The sequence below is a fragment of the Euprymna scolopes genome, chromosome 28 (genome assembly GCF_053919585.1).
Source record: "Euprymna scolopes isolate OS-2025 chromosome 28, ASM5391958v1, whole genome shotgun sequence".
Lineage (NCBI taxonomy): Eukaryota > Metazoa > Mollusca > Cephalopoda > Sepiida > Sepiolidae > Euprymna > Euprymna scolopes.
The window spans coordinates 38639286-38661558 of NC_136509.1; the positions used below are offsets into that span (position 1 = coordinate 38639286).

General features: G+C 38.4%; 1 protein-coding gene across 28 annotated transcripts in view; it reads left to right on the top strand.

Annotated features, from left to right (window-relative positions):
* LOC145249568 (uncharacterized) overlaps positions 1-22273 on the top strand; it is a 585438-nt gene that overhangs the window by 472260 nt on the left and 90905 nt on the right. For all 28 annotated transcript variants that reach the window (XM_080111254.1, XM_080111253.1, XM_080111255.1 and 25 more), the window contains one exon: positions 17015-17139. In XM_080111254.1, coding sequence (XP_079967380.1) covers positions 17015-17139 — 125 coding nt within the window. The remainder of the gene's footprint in view (positions 1-17014; positions 17140-22273) is intronic.

Below are 22273 nucleotides of genomic sequence, written 5' to 3' on the forward strand. Positions count from 1 at the left end.
TCTCATCTCGTTTCCCTACCTCTTTCTCTCTCATCTCGTTTCCCTACCTCTCTCTCTCTCATCTCCTACCTCTCTCTCTCTCATCTCGTTTCCCTACCGCTTCCTCTCTCATCTTGTTTCCCTACCGCTCCCTCTCTCATCTCGTTTCCCTACCTCTCTCTTTCTCATCTCGTTTCCCTACCTCTCTCTTTCTCATCTCGTTTCCCTACCTCTCTCTTTCTCATCTCGTTTCCCTAACTCTCTCTTTCTCATCTCGTTTCCCTACCTCTCTCTTTCTCATCTCGTTTCCCTACCTCTCTCTCTCTCATCTCGTTTCCCTACCTCTCTCTCTCTCATCTCGTTTCCCTACCTCTCTCTCTCTCATCTCGTTTCCCTACCTCTCTCTTTCTCATCTCGTTTCCCTACCTCTCTCTTTCTCATCTCGTTTCCCTACCTCTCTCTTTCTCATCTCGTTTCCCTACCTCTCTCTTTCTCATCTCGTTTCCCTACCTCTCTCTTTCTCATCTCGTTTCCCTACCTCTCTCTTTCTCATCTCGTTTCCCTACCTCTCTCTTTCTCATCTCGTTTCCCTACCTCTCTCTTTCTCATCTCGTTTCCCTACCTCTCTCTTTCTCATCTCGTTTCCCTACCTCTCTCTTTCTCATCTCGTTTCCCTACCTCTCTCTTTCTCATCTCGTTTCCCTACCTCTCTCTTTCTCATCTCGTTTCTCTACCTCTCTCTTTCTCATCTCGTTTCCCTACCTCTCTCTTTCTCATCTCGTTTCCCTACCTCTCTCTTTCTCATCTCGTTTCCCTACCTCTCTCTTTCTCATCTCGTTTCCCTACCTCTCTCTTTCTCATCTCGTTTCCCTACCTCTCTCTTTCTCATCTCGTTTCCCTACCTCTCTCTTTCTCATCTCGTTTCCCTACCTCTCTCTTTCTCATCTCGTTTCCCTACCTCTCTCTTTCTCATCTCGTTTCCCTACCTCTCTCTTTCTCATCTCGTTTCCCTACCTCTCTCTTTCTCATCTCGTTTCCCTACCTCTCTCTTTCTCATCTCGTTTCCCTACCTCTCTCTTTCTCATCTCGTTTCCCTACCTCTCTCTTTCTCATCTCGTTTCCCTACCTCTCTCTTTCTCATCTCGTTTCCCTACCTCTCTCTTTCTCATCTCCTACCTCTACCCCTCTGTCTTATCTCCTACCTCTACCCCTCTGTCTTATCTCCTACCTCTACCCCTCTGTCGTATCTCCTACCTCTACCCCTCTGTCTTATCTCCTACCTCTACCCCTCTGTCTTATCTCCTACCTCTACCCCTCGGTCTTATCTCCTACCTCTACCCCTCGGTCTTATCTCCTACCTCTACCCCTCGGTCTTATCTCCTACCTCTACCCCTCGGTCTTATCTCCTACCTCTACCCCTCGGTCTTATCTCGTACCCCTAACCGTCGGTCTTATCTCGTACCCCTAACCGCCGGTCTTATCTCGTACCCCTAACCACCGGTCTTATCTCGTACCCCTAACCGTCTGTCTTATCTCGTACCCCTAACCGTCTGTCTTATCTCGTACCCCTAACCGTCTGTCTTATCTCGTACCCCTAACCGTCTGTCTTATCTCGTACCCCTAACCGTCTGTCTTATCTCGTACCCCTAACCGTCTGTCTTATCTCGTACCCCTAACCGTCTGTCTTATCTCGTACCCCTAACCGTCTGTCTTATCTCGTACCCCTAACCGTCTGTCTTATCTCGTACCCCTAACCGTCTGTCTTATCTCGTACCCCTAACCGTCGGTCTTATCTCGTACCCCTAACCGTCGGTCTTATCTCGTACCCCTAACCGTCGGTCTTATCTCGTACCCCTAACCGTCGGTCTTATCTCGTACCCCTAACCGTCGGTCTTATCTCGTACCCCTAACCGTCGGTCTTATCTCGTACCCCTAACCGTCGGTCTTATCTCGTACCCCTAACCGTCGGTCTTATCTCCTTCCCTCTCTCTCTTTCCTTCTCCTTCCTTCTCTCCTTCCCTCTCTCTCTGTCTTTCTCTCCTTCCTTCTCTCTCTCTCTGCCTTTCTTATCTCTTTTCCCAATTTTTTTCCTTTGTTTCCCTTCTCCCTTATCTTCTTTCTCCCTTCCCTCTCTCTTCTCCTTTGCACTCTTTGGCAACTGAAAAAACTTTGACAAACTACTGCACAATTACATATGGAAATCACTCTAAATGTCGAACAACGCATCTCATTAATTCTGTTTCTGTTTAATCTCTAAAAGAATTAATTTTTTTTTTTTTTTCCCCTTCATTTCCACTTGGGTTCATTAAGGGCTATCAAGGTTAGATCCATAATATATTTGAAATATATTAAAACCTAAGTAAGCAAAATTCTTTTTATTAAAGTAGATTTTCTTCCTTTATACAAGTATGGATGTTGACCAGAGAATGGAAGGACAACAAAAACTGTGTGCTACATCTTATTTTTAAAACTTTTCTCCCGCTTTCTCCACCTCTCTCTCTTCTTTGCTTTCATTAGCAATTGGAAAAACATTGACATGTTGACAATTTTTTTTTTTTTTTAATCGCTCCAGACAAGGCATGAAACCACTTCATACATGAAGCTTAAAAAAGAAAACAATAATACCTTAAGGTCAAAAACTTGCCAACGATAAGTGTTGGATGGAATAGATTCTGATCCAGACAACAACAATTCTTCCCTTTTTGTCAAAAACATTGCTCCTGGAATGTGAGGATTAAAGGACAAAATAAGGGAAGCAAGAGTTATGCAACTGCTGAAAGTAAACAATTACATAATAACATATAAATAACTATAAATGTCATATCGCTATGACTTTGGAATGTACAGGTCACCAATAATGCAGTAATAACTGAGAGGAAAAGTTTGATAATCACAAAGAGTGAAATGCACTCATAATATTCCTGTTTGCTGTGTCCACTTATTTATCCTTAGTTAAGAGAATATAAATCTTTCTCTCTCTCTCTCGTGTATGAGATTATGTATAAAAAAACAATTTTAAGAATGAAAACATTACAATATCTATTAAAACAATCTCTAGATTATTAAGTTATGGGAGGGAGGATTTTGTTTGTTGTGATGTGTATCTCATTACATGTGTCTATGCATGTGATCGTAATACATCTAGTGTGTGTATATATATATATACATATAATTCAACCACATTCTAACCCAAATTTTTTGTTGTTACGCTTCCCTGAATTTTATTTTTTTGTTCTTAATTTCAACACAATTTCAAGCACAATATTTTCTTTTTTGATGAATTTAAGCACAATTCCTTTTTCACTCACAAATGGACAATATCTGTATCTCGCATATATCTGTTTTTATATCTTATAATTTTTTTTTTTCCTGTGACATTTCTATTTCGATGGCATGTTTACCATTTCTTTAATGATTGCTTTCTTTTTTCACCTTCATGGTCAACCCAAGCATGTTGCGTTATTGTCTTATTGTATCCATACAACTAATTCATGATATGTTCTCTTATCCTTCTACATAAAGTGTTTGTGATCCTCGCTATGTGTGTCTTGCTCTAATGTGTGTGGGGGTGTGTTCTAATGACCTTTTTTAATCATCTAGTGGATGTTGTGATTGTTCATGATACATCGTGTGTATGTGCGTGTGTGTATATATAATATATATATATATGGTAAATCTCACCATGTCTTTTTTTCTGTTATCTTGGTCTTCTCTGGGATCGATTCTTCCCATCACTGGTTGATGAGCTGCAAGGAACATCTCAGATGAAAACATAACACCGATTTTCTGGCACAGATTACTTTGTTTCGTCTACGAGTGAACTGGGGGAAGCCATCGTATTGTTGACTCAAGCTTTTTGAGTTTCTTTCTCCGATGCATTTTTGCATCAATCTTGACCGTATCTTCTCCGTCCAAAATCGGAATCCAAAATGCCTTGCATGCGAGCAAAAAGATATCTTCCTCTCTTTCTTTTCATGCGCTCTCTCTCTCTCTCTCTTTCTTTCTATGTTTTCTTTCTCACAAACTGAATGACATTTCAGGCGCCACTGCTGACCCCAGCTACAGTGTTTGACATATGTTATAGCTTAACTCTTTAAACTCCTTTTTGACCTGCAGAGCAAACTCACAATTTTCAACATGATGGTGTAACATGGGATAGATTGCATATCATTATTTCTAAACTGAAGAGAAACATCATAGTCCAGATTAGAGTAATGCCATGAGAAGAGGGTGTCAGTTATTGATACTTTTGCACTCCATGTCCAGATTTGCTTATCATTAAAAACGGACTGTTAGGACATTCATAATTGAAACTTGATGGACAAGTCAGGCAATGACTGCAATTTATTTTTACCAAATAGGGCTGGATTATGGAAAGGCTTGCAAATTTTATTAAGGATTTCATGGATGTGTTTATTTATTTTTTTTTTAGGGGGGGTCACCCTTGTACAAGATGAGATATAATGATCTGTGTTTTGAATTAATTGAAATAATTTAGTTTTAAAAGTGATATCAAACAAATATGGTCTGTTGTTAACAATGCATTGATTGTGGAATTATGTTGATTTCATTTCTGATTCCTTCCTTCAAATTCACAAGAGTTTGAGGACAATGTTATTAAACCTTTTAGGTGTGATCATGTACTTTGAATATGACTGAAGCTGTAACCATTTTGGTGATGGTTTTGTGCACGTTGGGTAGGGAGGGAGTTGGTGAGCAGCATCCTGTCTGGACTCAACCTAATGAAATATTAACCTTTTTCTCAACTCATTTCAATGTTTTTTTCACTAAATGCTGTTAATCCAGCCATGATTAGATCAAGAACCGTCCTATCGCCATCTTTGATGTGAACACTGACCTTTGCTGTGATTAATAGTACTGACTGACTTTGATATTATTAGTAGCTGAGCCAGTTTTACATATGGACTACAACCCAGAGTCACCTTACACTAAAGGGAACTCATTCCCCCCCCCTAATCTGGTGACTCATGATGAAACTAAAAAATTAAAGATATAAAAAAAAAGATTTTTTTGTCTTTTTTTTTTCTTCCTTCTCACTTTTTCTTTTTTCTTCTCTTCCTCTTTTTCTCTCCTCTTTTTCTTCTTCTTCCTCTTTTTCTCAGCCTCTTTTCTTCTTTTCCTCCTCCTCCTCTTTTCTTCTCCCCTCCATCCTCTTTTCTTCTCCCCTCCATCCTCTTTTCTTCTCCCCTCCATCCTCTTTTCTTCTCCCCTCCATCCTCTTTTCTTCTCCCCTCCATCCTCTTTTCTTCTCCCCTCCATCCTCTTTTCTTCTCCCCTCCATCCTCTTTTCTTCTCCCCTCCATCCTCTTTTCTTCTCCCCTCCATCCTCTTTTCTTCTTCCCTCCATCCTCTTTTCTTCTCCCCTCCATCCTCTTTTCTTCTCCCCTCCATCCTCTTTTCTCCTCTTCCTCATCGTCTTTTCTCCTCTTCCTCATCGTCTTTTCTCCTCTTCCTCATCGTCTTTTTCTCCTCTTCCTCATCGTCTTTTTCTCCTCTTCCTCATCGTCTTTTTCTCCTCTTCCTCATCGTCTTTTTCTCCTCTTCCTCATCGTCTTTTTCTCCTCTTCCTCATCGTCTTTTTCTCCTCTTCCTCATCGTCTTTTTCTCCTCTTCCTCATCGTCTTTTTCTCCTCTTCCTCATCGTCTTTTTCTCCTCTTCCTCATCGTCTTTTCTCCTCTTCCTCATCGTCTTTTCTCCTCTTCCTCATCGTCTTTTTAAACTATGCTACAACGATCTACAAAAAAAAACTGGTGAACCAAAAGCAAATATTGATTTTGTCAAAAGAAAGCTATCGATGGCGAAGAAACAATAAAGAGGCTGATTTTATTTATCAGATTACATCAACCTAAGTCTTTATTATGACCTTAAGACATCCAGAGCTGAGGCCCGACTTGGGGTTGTGAGGAATGTGGAGTTGCCCCTAAGTTACCATTGCTCCCATCTCCATTTTGTCCTGGAGTAGTAATACCAGATCAGGCTGTCTGAAGATATTGACTTCCTGATCAAAAATTGCACTAAACATTGATGTTATTGTTTTTTTTTTTCTTTCTCTTTAAAAAAGTCAATCATGCTTTGCAAAGTCAAAAACAAAAATAGCAATTTTCTTCTACAAAACACCATGAATAAATGTTTGAAGATACAAAGAACTTAAAGCGTAAAAACTTTTTTTCCAAAATTAATGGATTCGGCTTTAAGCAACTCAAAAGGGTTCATATACTGTGAAAAAAAACAAAAAAAAAAACAATGAATAAATATTTAAAAATATAAAGAACTTGAAAAAGTAAAAACTTTTTCTAAAATTACTACTTTCAGCATTAAATTATCAAAAAAAGGGTTGATATGCCGTAAAATAAAACCATCTAAACTAAACATTTTGCATCTACGAGTACGTGCAGAATTCTGCAATCATGGAAAGTTGGTCCTCCTAAAATAAGGATATTTAACGTAATAAGAACAACAGAATTTTGTTTAAATCTGCCCACCTTCCACTCCCACGCACACTTTAAACAAAGGTTACTCAAAGAAATTACAGCTTTATAGTTTGTAATTAATCAATTTTTGTTTATTTAAATGTTTTCAGTGAGAAGGCGTAAGTGTTTGCTCTAATGTATTTCTTAGTGACGTCTAATTAACTGGAGGATTTGAAAGATAGCGGATGAAACACATCTGGAAAAAATTTTATTGCATTATAAACCGTTTTAATTAGATTAACTATTCCAATTAGAAATCGTATGATAAACACAACACTTGAAAATGAAATTGGATTTTTTTTTTTTTCCTCATTGAAATTTGAAAATCGTTATTCCAGAGTTTTCTTTGAGGCTGCCAAGCATTTCTATAAGTGACTTTTCAGCGATCGATCATTCTCACTCAAATTTGAAATACTATTTTGTTCTCCATCAAGTGCAGGTTCCATCACACAGAAGTAGAGAACGTGAACCACCTGACATTCCTGTTGTATGGTTCTGCTTGGAACAACTATGCAATACAACACAGCAAAATGTGTAAACATCTCCACTGGATCATCTATAACAAGTTCTCGCTTCCTTTCTCTCTCCTGGTGCTACCAGATCAGGCTGTCTATTGGTTTCCAGAGACGAAATGCACCTACATTGATGTTCCTTTTTGTTTTTCTATTCTCTTTTGTAAAACTTAATTATGTTCTGGAAAACCAAAAACAAAAACAACAGCCCCCTTCCCCACCCCTTTTTTTTCTTCCCCTACTTCCCGGTCCTGGATATGATCTTAAACTATATCCAATGGTGCGGGCTTTAGGGAGTGTGGAGCCACCCTTTAATTGCCATTGCTCCCAGGTCCACTCTGACCCGGAGTGGTAGTACCTGTTAGGGTCCCAACTATGGGTTAAATAGAAACCAACTTGAAAACAACAAATATATTCTATTAAAATATTTTTCTTCAAAATCTTTGGATTCAGCATTAAATAACCTGAAAAGGGTTGATATGCCGTAACACAACCAAACCAAACTTTCTCTCTTCGTCTCTCTCTCTCCATCTCTTTCTCTTCTCTTTCCTCTTCTGTCTCTCTCCTTGTTCTCTCTCTCTCTTCTCTTATGAAATATCCGTCTGTGTAAAGTGTGCATATATATATGTTTGTGTGAGTAATCTGCACCAAAACGTATATAAATGCATGCTTACATATTTGTTCATCATGGCTCATATTGTCTAGATGTGTGTGTGTGTGTGTCAGTGTTCATCAAACAGTGTGTGAGTGTTTACACATATGAAACCAGACAGTTCATAACCAGACAATGAAACATTTGAGAGACAGTCCTTTATGAATAAACGTCTTTGTTTTCTTGGCACCAGACAAAGAAGAAACATACCTTTGCAACCTATCAGACAAAAAGACACATACCTGCTTCCGAGTTGCAACACTTGGACATGCTCCTGAAAATGCAAACCATTTCCCCCATGTCTCCCTATCCCTTCTCTACATGTCTCCCTCTCCCTTCTCTACATGTCCCTCTCTCCCCTTTCCTTACTTGTCCCTCTCTCCTTACTTGTCCCTCTCTCCCCCTTACCTTCCACGTCTCTCTCCCCTTCCCTCCACGTCTCTCTCCCCTTCCCTCCACGTCTCTCTCCCCTTCCCTCCACGTCTCTCTCCCTCCCGTTCCCTGCACGTCTCTCCTGTTCCCTCCATCTCCCTCTCTCTCTCTCCTGTTCCCTCCATCTCCCTCTCTCTCTCTCCTGTTCCCTCCATCTCCCTCTCTCTCTCTCTCCTGTTCCCTCCATCTCCCTCTCTCTCTCTCTCCTGTTCCCTCCATCTCCCTCTCTCTCTCTCTCCTGTTCCCTCCATCTCCCTCTCTCTCTCTCTCTCTCTCCTGTTCCCTCCATCTCCCTTTTTCTTATTATAAACTCTCACAGAAGAGGCATTGCAAGTCTATCTCTTCTGTTATTTTTGTGGCAAGTGCTCAACTGAGCTTCAATTTATGGTCTCCTCCCCTTTGCAGAACATTTACAGCAAACACTCATCTATATCTACAAGCATTGCCAACAATTTCCCCCCACTCTCTATCTGTGCCTAAATCTAAACGCAAATCCCATAAACAAAGCTTCTTTCCTAGAACTACCTGCTTATGGAGCTCTATTACGCGAGCCTGCTTTTCAACTGGCTAAATGGTCATCTTCAAGTCCAATGTAAACAAGTTCTTGTTGAGTCATCTCCTTAAATAATCAATTGCTACACAATTTCCACCACTTCAGATCATGATGCTGTTGTCTCACCTTACATTCATTAACCCTTATCCTCGAGTGACCTTCAGGTCTTGATAAGTGGTGACTCACTTGCAAAAAAAGCATTTATATAAAATTCATAAATATCTGTACGCTTGTTTGTAAACATCAGCTGCAGCCGTAACTGCTGGCTGCTACTATCTATTATACTACTAAAACCTGTGGATCTTGTTTGTTCCCGTGCACGATCAATGATCTCAGAAATGATGACACCATCTGTTAAAACAGGTGGAGGTAACCATGCACGGTGGATGACCGCATAAAATCATACACATTAAGTCAAACAGGGGAAGTGTCCTTCATCTAGATGAATCAAAGGCTTGCATGTCATCTATTAGATGAATGGCCAGGGGTTTTCTCTCAGCCTCAAAGCCACCAGAATCCAGGCCATTGTTTAGATGGCTTGTTTTTTATTGGCTGAGGTGTATGATCCTATACAATTCTAAGACGTCCACCCTCACAAGCTTTACATTCTCACCATTTAAGGAAGGGTTAGTTTATTGCCAGGCACCTGAGATGCCTCTAATGCCGGTTGGACTGGCCAGGCATATTTTTTTTTCAAGATCAGTGTGCACTTTGTCTAGGGTGCTAACTTTTCAAATCCCACTTTCTTGACCTTGTGTCATATCTTCCTATCATAGGAGGAAAACTAACAACAGATTGATGTGTAGACCTCCTGGGGGTCTAGTGTACTATTAAAACTCTTTTTCCTTTCTACGTCTCTCCTTTCTCTTCTACCTCTCTCTCTTATCGCTTTTCTCTCTTTTATCGCTTTTCTCTCTCTTATCGCTTTTCTCTCTCTTATCGCTTTTCTCTCTCTTATCGCTTTTCTCTCTCTTATCGCTTTTCTCTCTCTTATCGCTTTTCTCTCTCTTATCGCTTTTCTCTCTCTTATCCTCTCTCTCTCTCTTATCCTCTCTCTCTCTCTTATCCTCTCTCTCTCTCTTATCCTCTCTCTCTCTCTTATCCTCTCTCTCTCTCTTATCCCCTCTCTCTCTTATCCCCTCTCTCTCTTATCCCCTCTCTCTCTTATCTCCTCTCTCTCTCTTATACCCTCTCTCTCTTATACCCTCTCTCTCTTATCCCCCCTCTCTCTCTCTTATCCCCCCTCTCTCTCTTTCTTATCCTATTATTGTTTTGTGACATCATCCATTTAAACAGACGAGAATCGTCTACAATAGATGATATCGCAACCTGATGGCAGCCATCAAACCAGAAAGAGGGGGGGGGGGCCTTGACCCCTTTGGGTTACCGATCATTTACTAGACAAACCGTCTAGACTCACCCCCTGGGGATCTAGTATAACACTAACAGTCTATGAACGTATATGGTTATTTGAAAACAGCAACAACAGTGATAACTTGGAATGTCCAAATATTTTTAATAATATATACAACAATAATTATCATCATCATCATCTTCCACCTCAAAATCCACACGACTCTTCCAGCACTTTCAATCTTGCATGATCGTTTGCAATTACTGCACGCTCTCTAATTTTGTATTCTGTAATATATTGTCAATGAAGATAACTCTTCTTCTACATCAATTAGGATAATCATCTGAAGGCATCCAGAGAGCATGATTACTGGCTTCCTCTTGCGATGCTAGTTGCTGGTATGTGGGGTGGCTTTTCCAAGATTTGTTGCGAGCCATCCTCTGCATCCATGTATAGCATCTATTGAATTTCATCATCAGTGCCTTTGTTAGGATCAATGTCTCAGCACCATTCTGATGAGACGGTCACTAAAGTGTCCCCCCATAACATTGGTGATTAAACCTAGATTGTTGGATATTCAAGAGTGAAACTTGGACAAATCCGGCATGAACTGTAATTTATTTGTACGAAATATTGTATCGTTGGAGAAAACATTGTAAATTTTATCAACAATTCCACGAGTGATTAGTATTTTGTTTTAGGCGGCACATCTTGTATTCCAAACTTAAAAGACAATCTCTCTCATTTCATCGTATTTCAGTACGTTTCCCAACAGAATCCACGTGACTCCCCTAACATTCTCGATCTTTGATGATTGTTTGCAATTCGCACACGCTCTCCAATCTTGTGTCGTGTAGTGGAGTATCGATGAATGCGACTCTTCTTTTACTCAGATTAGGTTGACTGTATGAAGGCATCCACTGAACGAGTTGGCTAAATTCTTCCTCGTGATGCTGCATAGCATGGCGTGCTAGTTAATGGTTAGTCGTGTGGCTCTTCCAATATTTGTTGTGAGCCATTCTAGGTATCCGTGTATAGCATCATTTATTTTCTTCGTTAGTTCTTTTTGTTAGTCTTTTTTTTTTATTATTGAAAGCATTGACAATTAGGTTGAAGACACTCTTTGCTAGGTCATATCTCATACTGATGAGACGACTACCAAAGTGTCCCTAATATCAAAGACTGTTGGATATTTATGACTGAAACTTGGTGGACAAGTCAGGCATGGTGGACAAGTCAAGCATGAACTGTAATTTATTTGTACAAAATATTGTATCGTTGGAGAAAATATTGTGAATTTTATGAACAATTCTGAGTAGTTGCATTTTGTATAAAATTTGTATTCCAAACTTAAGACAATCTCTCTCCTCTCTGCCATCTTTTAAGACGTTTCACAACAGAACCCACACCACTTGTCTAAAAAACTCTCACTCTTGCATAATTGTTTGCAATTCCTGCACGCTCTCCAATCTTGTGCCTTCTAGTAGATTGTTGATGAATGTGATTGGGATGACCGTATGATGGCATCCCGAGAACAAGTTTGCTTGCTTCTTCTTTGTGATGCTGCTTACAATGACATGCTAGTCGCATTTTTCTCTGTTGCACTTTAGGCGATACTGATGGTAGGTCTTTGTATAGTTGCTGGTCGGTGGTGTGGCTTTCCAACATACGTTGTGAGCCATTCAGAGCATCCGTGTACAGAATCTGTATAAGTTCTCCATCAATGCCTTTGTTAGGATCCATGTCTCAGCATCATACAGTAGGATTGTTTCGACAGTGGCAACTTTCAGCTTTGATAGCTGTGAGTGACTATATTTTTCTCAATTTGCAACATGCACTCCTTGCAAGTGATTTTTTTTATCTCTGCCTTTTTTTGTACTCTCCGTTCACATGCAGCATATACTGACCCAATGGGTCACAGGCTTTTTAGTAAAAAATTAAAAATCAATTTTCCATCATGTTTCGGTTTTATTAAGAGTATTTAAGTGGAATCTTAGTTGTAGCAGGCTTCACCATGCAACACTTAACCTCTACCAGTTTTTTTTCTTTTTGCAGTTTAGGGTAAGCCAAAGCTTTTAGGACCCTTGTGGTTTCTTTTTAAACAGTGTGGAAACTATAACAACAACCACTGCATCCACAACAACTCCCACCTCCACACCCATCACTATTTTTTTCTGTAAATGATTATCAAATCATGTAAGAATGCCCACCCACCCTCACACGCATGCCTCATTTTAAGATGCACCTGCTGACTATACCAGTCTTTTCAGTCCGAAAGGCATGATTTTTTTCTCTCCTTTTCAATCTTTCAGATAATTGCACAAATCCAAGAAATGTTGATGTGGTTAAAGCACCATCATCATCATCATAATTTGACATGAAGTCTAGATATTTCCGATTATCAGTGACACTTCCTTCCTTCCTTCTGAGATTGGGCTGCCATTTTGGCCTTTCATATCTCTGAACATTTTTTTCTTTTTGTTATTCAGGTTTTATTTAAAGGCCCATCTTTGAACACTCTTCCTCCTATCTCCATTACATTCGCCTCTACCTCTTTCTTTTCCTTTCTATCTCTTTCTTTTCCCTTCTACCTCTTTTTCCCTTTCTACCCTCTCTCTTTCCCTTTCTACCTCTCTCTCTTTCCCTTTCTACCTCTCTCTCTTTCCCTTTCTACCTCTCTCTCTTTCCCTTTCTACCTCTCTCTCTTTCCCTTTCTACCTCTCTCTCTTTCCCTTTCTACCTCTCTCTCTTTCCCTTTCTACCTCTCTCTCTCTTTCCCTTTCTACCTCTCTCTCTTTCCCTTTCTACCTCTCTCTCTCTTTCCCTTTCTACCTCTCTCTCTCTTTCCCTTTCTACCTCTCTCTCTCTCTTCCCTTTCTACCTCTCTCTCTCTTTCCCTTTCTACCTCTCTCTCTCTTTCCCTTTCTACCTCTCTCTCTCTTTCCCTTTATATCTCTCTCTCTCTTTCCCTTTCTCTCTCTTTCCCTTTCTCTCTCTTTCCCTTTCTCTCTCTTTCCCTTTCTCTCTCTTTCCCTTTCTCTCTCTTTCCCCTTTATATCTCTCTCTCTTTCCCCTTTATATATCTCTCTCTCTTTCCCCTTTATATCTCTCTCTCTCTTTCCCTTTATATCTCTCTCTCTCTCTTTCCCTTTATGTCTCTCTCTCTTTCCCTTTATATCTCTCTCTCTCTTTCCCTTTATATCTCTCTCTCTCTTTCCCTTTATATCTCTTTCTCTTTCCCTTTATATCTCTTTCTCTGTCCCTTTATATCTCTTTCTCTGTCCCTTTATATCTCTTTCTCTCTTTCCCTTTATATATCTCTCTCTCTTTCCCTATATATCTCTCTCATCTTTCCCTATATATCTCTCTCTCTTTCCCCTTTATATATCTCTCTCTTTTCCCTTTATATCTCTCTCTCTTTCCCTTTATATCTCTCTCTCTTTCCCTTTATATCTCTCTCTCTTTCCCTTTATATCTCTCACTCTTTCCCTTTATATCTCTCTCTCTTTCCCTTTATATCTCTCTCTCTTTCCCTTTATATCTCTCTCTCTCTTTCCCTTTATATCTCTCTCTCTTTCCCTTTATATCTCTCTCTTTCCCCTTTATATCTCTCTCTCTTTCCCCTTTATATCTCTCTCTCTTTCCCTTTATATCTCTCTCTCTTTCCCTTTATAATTCTCTCTCTCTTTCCCTTTATATCTCTCTCTCTTTCCCTTTATATCTCTCTCTCTTTCCCTTTATATCTCTCTCTCTTTCCCTTTATATCTCTCTCTCTTTCCCTTTATATCTCTCTCTTTCCCTTTATATCTCTCTCTCTTTCCCTTTATATCTCTCTCTCTTTCCCTTTATATCTCTCTCTCTCTTTCCCTTTATATCTCTCTCTCTTTCCCTTTATATATCTCTCTCTCTCTTTCCCTTTATATATATCTCTCTCTCTTTCCCTTTATATATCTCTCTCTCTCTTTCCCTTTATATCTCTCTCTCTTTCCCTTTATATCTCTCTCTCTCTTTCCCTTTATATCTCTCTCTCTTTCCCTTTATATCTCTCTCTTTCCCTTTATATCTCTCTCTTTCCCTTTATATCTCTCTCTCTTTCCCTTTATATCTCTCTCTCTTTCCCTTTATATCTCTCTCTCTCTTTCCCTTTATATCTCTCTTCTCTTTCCCTTTATATCTCTCTCTCTTTCCCTTTATATCTCTCTCTCTTTCCCTTTATATCTCTCTCTCTTTCCCTTTATATCTCTCTCTCTTTCCCTTTATATCTCTCTCTTTCCCTTTATATCTCTCTCTCTTTCCCTTTATATCTCTCTCTCTTTCCCTTTATATCTCTCTCTCTTTCCCTTTATATCTCTCTTTCCCTTTCTATCTCTCTCTCTCTTTCCCTTTCTATCTCTCTCTCTCTCTTTCCCTTTCTATCTCTCTCTCTCTCTTTCCCTTTCTATCTCTCTCTTCTCTTTCCCTTTCTATCTCTCTCTCTTTCCCTTTCTATCTCTCTCTCTTTCCCTTTCTATCTCTCTCTCTCTTTCCCTTTCTATCTCTCTCTCTCTTTCCCTTTCTATCTCTCTCTCTCTTTCCCTTTCTATCTCTCTCTCTTTCCCTTTCTATCTCTCTCTCTCTTTCCCTTTCTATCTCTCTCTCTCTCTCTTTCCCTTTCTATCTCTCTCTCTCTCTTTCCCTTTCTATCTCTCTCTCTCTCTCTTTCCCTTTCTATCTCTCTCTCTCTCTTTCCCTTTCTATCTCTCTCTCTCTCTTTCCCTTTCTATCTCTCTCTCTCTCTTTCCCTTTCTATCTCTCTCTCTCTCTTTCCCTTTCTATCTCTCTCTCTCTCTTTCCCTTTCTATCTCTCTCTCTCTTTCCCTTTCTATCTCTCTCTCTCTCTTTCCCTTTCTATCTCTCTCTCTCTCTTTCCCTTTCTATCTCTCTCTCTCTCTTTCCCTTTCTATCTCTCTCTCTCTTTCCCTTTCTATCTCTCTCTCTCTCTTTCCCTTTCTATCTCTCTCTCTCTTTCCCTTTCTATCTCTCTCTCTCTCTTTCCCTTTCTATCTCTCTCTCTCTCTCTTTCCCTTTCTATCTCTCTCTCTCTCTCTTTCCCTTTCTATCTCTCTCTCTCTCTCTTTCCCTTTCTATCTCTCTCTCTCTTTCCCTTTCTATCTCTCTCTCTCTTTCCCTTTCTATCTCTCTCTCTCTCTTTCCCTTTCTATCTCTCTCTCTCTTTCCCTTTCTATCTCTCTCTCTCTTTCCCTTTCTATCTCTCTCTCTCTTTCCCTTTCTATCTCTCTCTCTCTTTCCCTTTCTATCTCTCTCTCTCTTTCCCTTTCTATCTCTCTCTCTCTTTCCCTTTATCTCTCTCTCTCTTTCCCTTTCTCTCTCTCTCTTTCCCTTTCTATCTCTCTCTCTCTCTTTCCCTTTCTATCTCTCTCTCTCTCTTTCCCTTTCTATCTCTCTCTCTCTTTCCCTTTCTATCTCTCTCTCTCTTTCCCTTTCTATCTCTCTCTCTTTTCTATCTCTCTCTCTCTTTTCTATCTCTCTCTCTCTTTTCTATCTCTCTCTCTCTTTTCTATCTCTCTCTCTCTTTTCTATCTCTCTCTCTCTTTTCTATCTCTCTCTCTCTTTTCTATCTCTCTCTCTCTTTTCTTTCTATCTCTCTCTTTTCTTTCTATCTCTCTCTTTTCTTTCTATCTCTCTCTTTTCTTTCTATCTCTCTCTTTCCCTTTCTATCTCTCTCTCTCTCGCCTTCTTTTCCCACTATCTCTCTCTCGTCTTCTTTTCCCCATATCTCTCTCGCCTTCTTTTCCCCATATCTCTCTCTTTTTCTCTCTCGCCTTCTTTTCCCCATATCTCTCTCTCGCCTTCTTTTCCCCCTATCTCTCTCTTTCTCTCTCGCCTTCTTTTCCCCCTATCTCTCTCTCTCTCTTTCTCTCTCGCCTTCTTTTCCCCCTATCTCTCTCTCTCTCGCCTTCTTTTCCCCCTATCTCTCTCTCTCTCGCCTTCTTTTCCCCCTATCTCTCTCTCTTTCTCTCTCGCCTTCTTTTCCCCCATGTCTCTATTGGCCTTATATCCCTCCCTGTCTCTATTCCTCTTATCCCCCTCTCTTTCCCTCCTCTCTCTTTCCCTCCTCTCTCTTTCCCACCTCTCTCTTTCCCACCTCTCTCTTTCCCACCCTCATACTCTCTCTATCATCCCGTCTCTTTCTTATCCTTTCTTTTTTCTTTATCCCCACTCTCTCTCATCCTCTTACCCCGCTTTCTCATTAACTGATCAATATGAATTTTGAATCACAGCTGCTTGATGTAAGATTTGGCAATTTGGGCTATAGTTTGTTTAATGTAGTTGTGTAAAAAGGAGATAGAAGATTCAGATATTGCCGATTTTTCTAATATTTCAACAGTTCTTATTAAAAACATCAATCAATAAATATTTTCTAAATTCTAGTTTCTTTAGAGTTTTAAATTAGGCACTAGGCCATTCAAGGTGTTTTGTAGGTGGGATCTATGGCCGTGTTTGTCACATGTACCTTATCTATGTCTATTATTTTCCTAGCTAGAATTTTCAGTCACCATAATACTACATTCACTCCAGAGGTTGTCCTACTTAAGATTCACAAATCGATTTTTAAAAAAAATTTTTTGTTTTTTTTAAATAAATATGAAGATAAATAAATCGTTTTTATTAAAATCATTTTATTAGTGTGGAAAAAAAACAAAAAGTACAAACAGATCAGATCTTAGCCCAAAGGCCAGATCCTACTTATTCTATTAGTAATTATTTGTTTACCCACAAAAGCAAAATGTGACACACTACACTTCATCTTTTCTTTCCTCCATTAGTGAAGGAGAAATTAGTTTTTTTAAATATTTTTTTCTTTATGGAAATCGCTCCAAACAAGGCATGAAGCCACTTGATATAAGTAGCTAAAAAAAAAAATAGATAAAAAATAAGATGCCACCCTGGATCTTGATAAGCGGTGGCCCACAAGTAAAAAGTGATAATCGATGTAAGTAAAAAGTGTAACATGTTTTTGTTTTTTTCGTTTTTTTTAGTCAACATTGATCCTGAGAAGGTCAAGAAGGAAATGTACCAAGCATTAAAGGAGCGACAGGAGGCCCTTAAAGAAGCCCTAAAAAAGAAGAATGAAGAATTCAAACAATTATGTATCCAAGAAGGGGTAAGTTTTATTGTTGTCCAAAATATATTCTGTCATATAAATCTAAGATACTTATTCAGAATTCCTCCTACATATAAAAAAAGAAAAAAAAAAAATAAAGAAAAATCTGTATGGTATATGTTATGAAAAAATTTAAAAAAACTACAAGATGTCCAAACAGACATCGAACTTACCTTTGATTTTGGTAAGTCTCACAACCAACTTGTGTATGTTGTTCAATGCTATCACTCCATAGCCCTTGAGCCCTGGAGGGGCATAGGCCATCTACAACTTTTTGTAGCGAGGAGTTCTTGTTATAGGGTGAGGGTGCTGGCCCCACGCCCAACCTTCCTAGAAGGTACATACAGTGCCTAGCCTTCCCAAATGGTCAGCCAGGCTCAATGTTGCTTCCCAAATGGTCAGCCAGGCTCAATGTTGCTTAACTTTGGTGATCTAGCAAGAACCGGTGTGTCAATGTGATTGTGCCGTATAATGTTCAATGCTATACTTATCCATAATTAATTTTCTAAATATTATCTGTAAAATATATGAAATTGAGAAATAATCACATTTGACAAATATTTTCAGTCCTTCAGTAACTTTTTAGACACCCTGTATAACCTATGGCTAGGCTTAATGAGCTAAATTACCTTTATACACACCTAATGGAATAGAAACAATAAATAAATGTTCGATGCATTTCGAAATCATTAATACTAAATAAATACACAATTACATCACATTAGAAAATGACAACAGTAAAACCATTGATCACCTTGCAACAACAACATCCAACAGTATCATCATAAAACATCCTTATTCAGCTGACGTAAACAAAAGCAGCAGTGTTGCCAATATATAATATACATTGAATATATTAAATTTTAGACTAGAATTTATATTACAATATACATACCCGTGTAGAAATAAAAATATCATAGTCCAAAAATCATGTAAAGTGATCAAATAGTTTCATTTTTAAATAAGAAAATCAAATTTTATGAGTGACCAAAGAGCGGATGTTTTGTCCACCATTAAAAAAAAAAATAAATAAAATAAAAACAAAGGGAAATAACTCAACATGGTTCTGAATTTTTTTTAGTCGGTTAGAGGTTACATCGATTGAAATGTGCAAATGATACTCAAGATGAGAACAGTAGTCCAAAGACTCCAAATAATATGGATTGCGAGATTTGTTGTTCATGCCGATGAATTCTCATTTATCACTTAAAAATGACTTTCTAATTGAAAATAAAACTACTTGATGAATTTATGTAATTCTATGATTTTTATATTTTTGTTTCATCGCAATTATATATATTATGCAGATTTTTCTTTTTTTTTTTTTGTTTTCTTTCTTTTTTTTTTTTCTTTCTTTTTTTTTTCTTTCTTTTTTTTTTTTGTTGTTTTTTAATTTACAAACAAGAAATTCTGGACAAGAACCAAATCTCTTTTTTAGAAAGCCTTTTAGAAAATCACATCTAAATTGTCCAAAATGATCCGTCTGTAATCTATAAATATAAAAGCGAAAGTGTGTGTATGTATGTACGTTTGTACACTTTTTGTGTATGTCCGCAAAAGGCTTTTTTCGCCGTGATTCTCGGTCGGCTCGCTCCTTCTTAAAACTTTTTATATCACGTCTAAATCATAATATCTACGACTTAAGAACGGGGGTCGCGTGTGTATTTAATTTGCCTGACTTTTACCAGCTCGCCGCATCTTCGAAAAGCGAATGATCTGGCTTGCAGCGTAAAACTAGGTCAAACATCACGCCACTTCCTCACACCTGTATATTTCGCTTTATAAACCTTCACTTAACGCGTATCAGTTCCTCTCCCCTCGTGGCTTAGTAACACCCCCCCCAGCTAGTGAATATATAAATCTTTTTCAAAACCTAAAACTCGTTGGCTGAATCTTAACTCTCAGCTTCATAGTGTTAAGTAGAATGAATTGTCTGAGCAACCCAGTTTATCACCAGTTAGTTATACTCCTAGGGTTTTTTTTTCCTGCCTTTCACTTGAAGCAAAGTTTGACATGAAGACAGTTTAATAGGAGGGACCTAAGGGATTATTCTGGGACAGACATTAAAGGTAGCCAGAGTAGAATATGAAAAAACCTCCATATATGCATTAAAAATGTTTTTTGCTGTTGATTTTCTTATATATTTTTGATTTTAATTTAAAATCCATTTACTATTATGCATGTACACTTAACAAATGCATGATTGAAATGTGTCAATTTTATATGAATAAGTAAAATCAAAACAAGATGGTAACCAACTTTCACTTATTCAGATCATGTTGACACATTACAAACATGTTTTTAAGTTTACGTGCATAATACTAAATGAATTTTAAATCAAAATGATTCTTCATTTACTAATACATACAATGAACAATATAAAACAATTTTAAATGCCTACACAGAATTTTTTCTACGTTGACTGGTTGCAACCTTTAAAGTTTGGTTGTTCATTCTGGTAAGGTACAAAAATAGCCATGGGCAAATCTGTTGCCAGTCTCCAGTAAGGATACCTTAGGCAATCCCTTTTCCTGAAAGAGAAAATAATGTCTGGGAGAATGGGCTCCAAGGATGAAAGCAGGTCATGTCTCATTTAGATAAGTGTTGAGCCCAGATCCTAGAATTAGAATTTGTTAAGGTTTTCTTGTTAGTAGAAGAGAAGGTGGAGTTTTATATTTAAACTAGTCTCTGTGTCCGGCGTTGCCCGGGTGTTTGTAGGTGTGTGTTGAGACAAAAAAAAAAGTTGTAGTAGGCAGGCAGGCTCGAACCTGTGGTGCAAAGGCAGAAAAGAAAGTGGTGTGTGTGTAAGGGTGTGGGTTGAGCAAAAAAAAAAGGGAAAATTGTGGCATTTAAAAAAAAAAAAGTGGTAGTAGGCAGGTAGGCAGGCTCAAACCCATCCCGTGAAAGAGGAAAAGAAAGTGAAAAAAAAACAACACACCACGTTAGCTGTTGCATCCATAGCTAAACCGGAAGTGATGTAGGTTTAAATTAAGGCTAGATAATCGAAAAGAGATGATGACTTTCAAAAATATTGGCGAAAACGCAACCCCCTCCCTGTAGAAAAGTGCCCAGTTGAGGGTGAAAGAATTATTGTTTTTGACCAATCTTTCAATATTTGCCGCCGGAAGGGTCGGGCTTAAAATGATACATTTAAGATGATGATCTTGTGATAATTTTTTTGAAAATCCGGCGCCTCTGTTGAATGTTTTAGGCAGACATACGTACATACATACATTTTAAACAGACAGATGAGATTTATATTATAGACTAGCAGGGGTGCCCGGCATTGCCCAGGTGTTTGTTGGTGTGTGTGTGTAGGAAAAAAGTTTTGGTAGGCATGTAGGCTCAATCAACCTGAAGCCTTGAAGCAAAGTTGGAAAAGAAGATGTGACATGTTACCGCTATGCTAAGAGGGCAGAGGAAGTGAGAATGGTTGAAATTAAACGCTTAAAAAATGCAGATGGTTAAAAAAAAAACGGCTGCTTTTGTAGGTCAAACATCACGCCATAGAGAAATGAAATCACACATTTAATTCAAGCCAGCTGCCCTATTTGTTTGTTTCCCCAAGATGTTTGGAAAAACCAGCTCCCCATAAAAAGGGGAGTGTCCAAATGAATAGCAATTGTCTTATATGAGGGGTTTCCCCCCAGATTGATCAAAGCTGATTGCTTAATGGACATGCCGGCAGGAAAGCCCAAGAACACCGCTTTCGATTTTTAGTTTCGCTTTTTTATATGAAAAACATGAACAGACAGAATAGCGGGAGTTTTATAACATAAAACTCGCTCAAATAAAAGATAGACACAACCTCCTCTCGTAAATCGGAGATAATATAATCTAGGGAGTATGTAAAAAGTTCTGAGCTATGGTACCCCCCACCCCTGTTCTCCAAGTGCCCCACTGAAAAAAGCCTTTGCCGGACATACAAAAAGGTGCACACACACACACACATTTTCGCTTTTATATAATAGATACCTGGATGGACTGTTTGTTTACAGCAACTAGTATTCACCAAATGGTAACTCATCTAATTAGTAAACTGGTACAATAGCATTTAACTGATGAGAATCCGTGTGACAATATGAGTAAGCTGTAATGTAAGCAATCAGCTAAAATTATTTATACGGTGTTCTTCCATATCACTTTCTATCCAATGAACCTGGGCAATACATGTTTTTATTGAATGTGTTGAGACATTAACACAGTCTTTCCTTCAGCTTAACACATCGATGGAGTCGTTCTCTTTCCACACTCTACGATTCTCATAGATGAAATTATTGTATATAGACTTAATTATTTATTTTTAATAAAATTTTTGAATGATTTGGGATATCTAAGTAGGATGGCCACTGGGGTAAATGTGGTATTATGATGATTGATATTTCTAGTTAGAAGTAGAGTAAACATTTTCTAGTCACGGTTACAACAGATGACCCATTTTCTTACACTTTTGAATGGCCTTGTTCCTAACTTGTTAAAATGTAAATTGATAATGCCAAGCCGCCGTAGGGCAAGAAGAGATTAATTGTATTTCTCACAGTTCTGGCCAGAGCACGAATAGTGGTATAGACATCACATCTAAGAGCTAACCAATGGTTTGAATCTTTTGCTGATTAGGATCTGATTGTGCTTCAAGCACCAGCTGAAGGTCAAGGTCAGATGTGATTAGAAAGAGATTACATTCCTGCAGCTTTGGAAAAATGCTGGGTACAAAGTAGCAAATTTGTATGTACAAAGAGGTTTTTGATTAAATATTTTTTTTAATTTGACTTTTAAAAATGTAAGTGTTGTATAATTAGAAACAAGATGAGATCTCTAATTTCTACCTCGTCCATTTCCTTCCAAAAATAAAGTTTTTTATTACTTTAAAAGTGGAAGGAGATATAAAAATATAAGAATCAATAAATGTAAAACTTTACTAAAAAGAGAACTGAATTGATTGTATTTTAATATGTGTGTGTATTCTCTGCCTGAGCATGGTACATGCAGTTCCTGAAGAAGGTCAGAGGTTACATGAACCGAAATGTTGTGAAAGTAACACTCATGATAAGAACAGAACTTTGAAGAATTTAAATAATACAAATAATTTAAAAAAAAAAAACAAGTGTTGAAATACTATTAAACAGAACAAAAG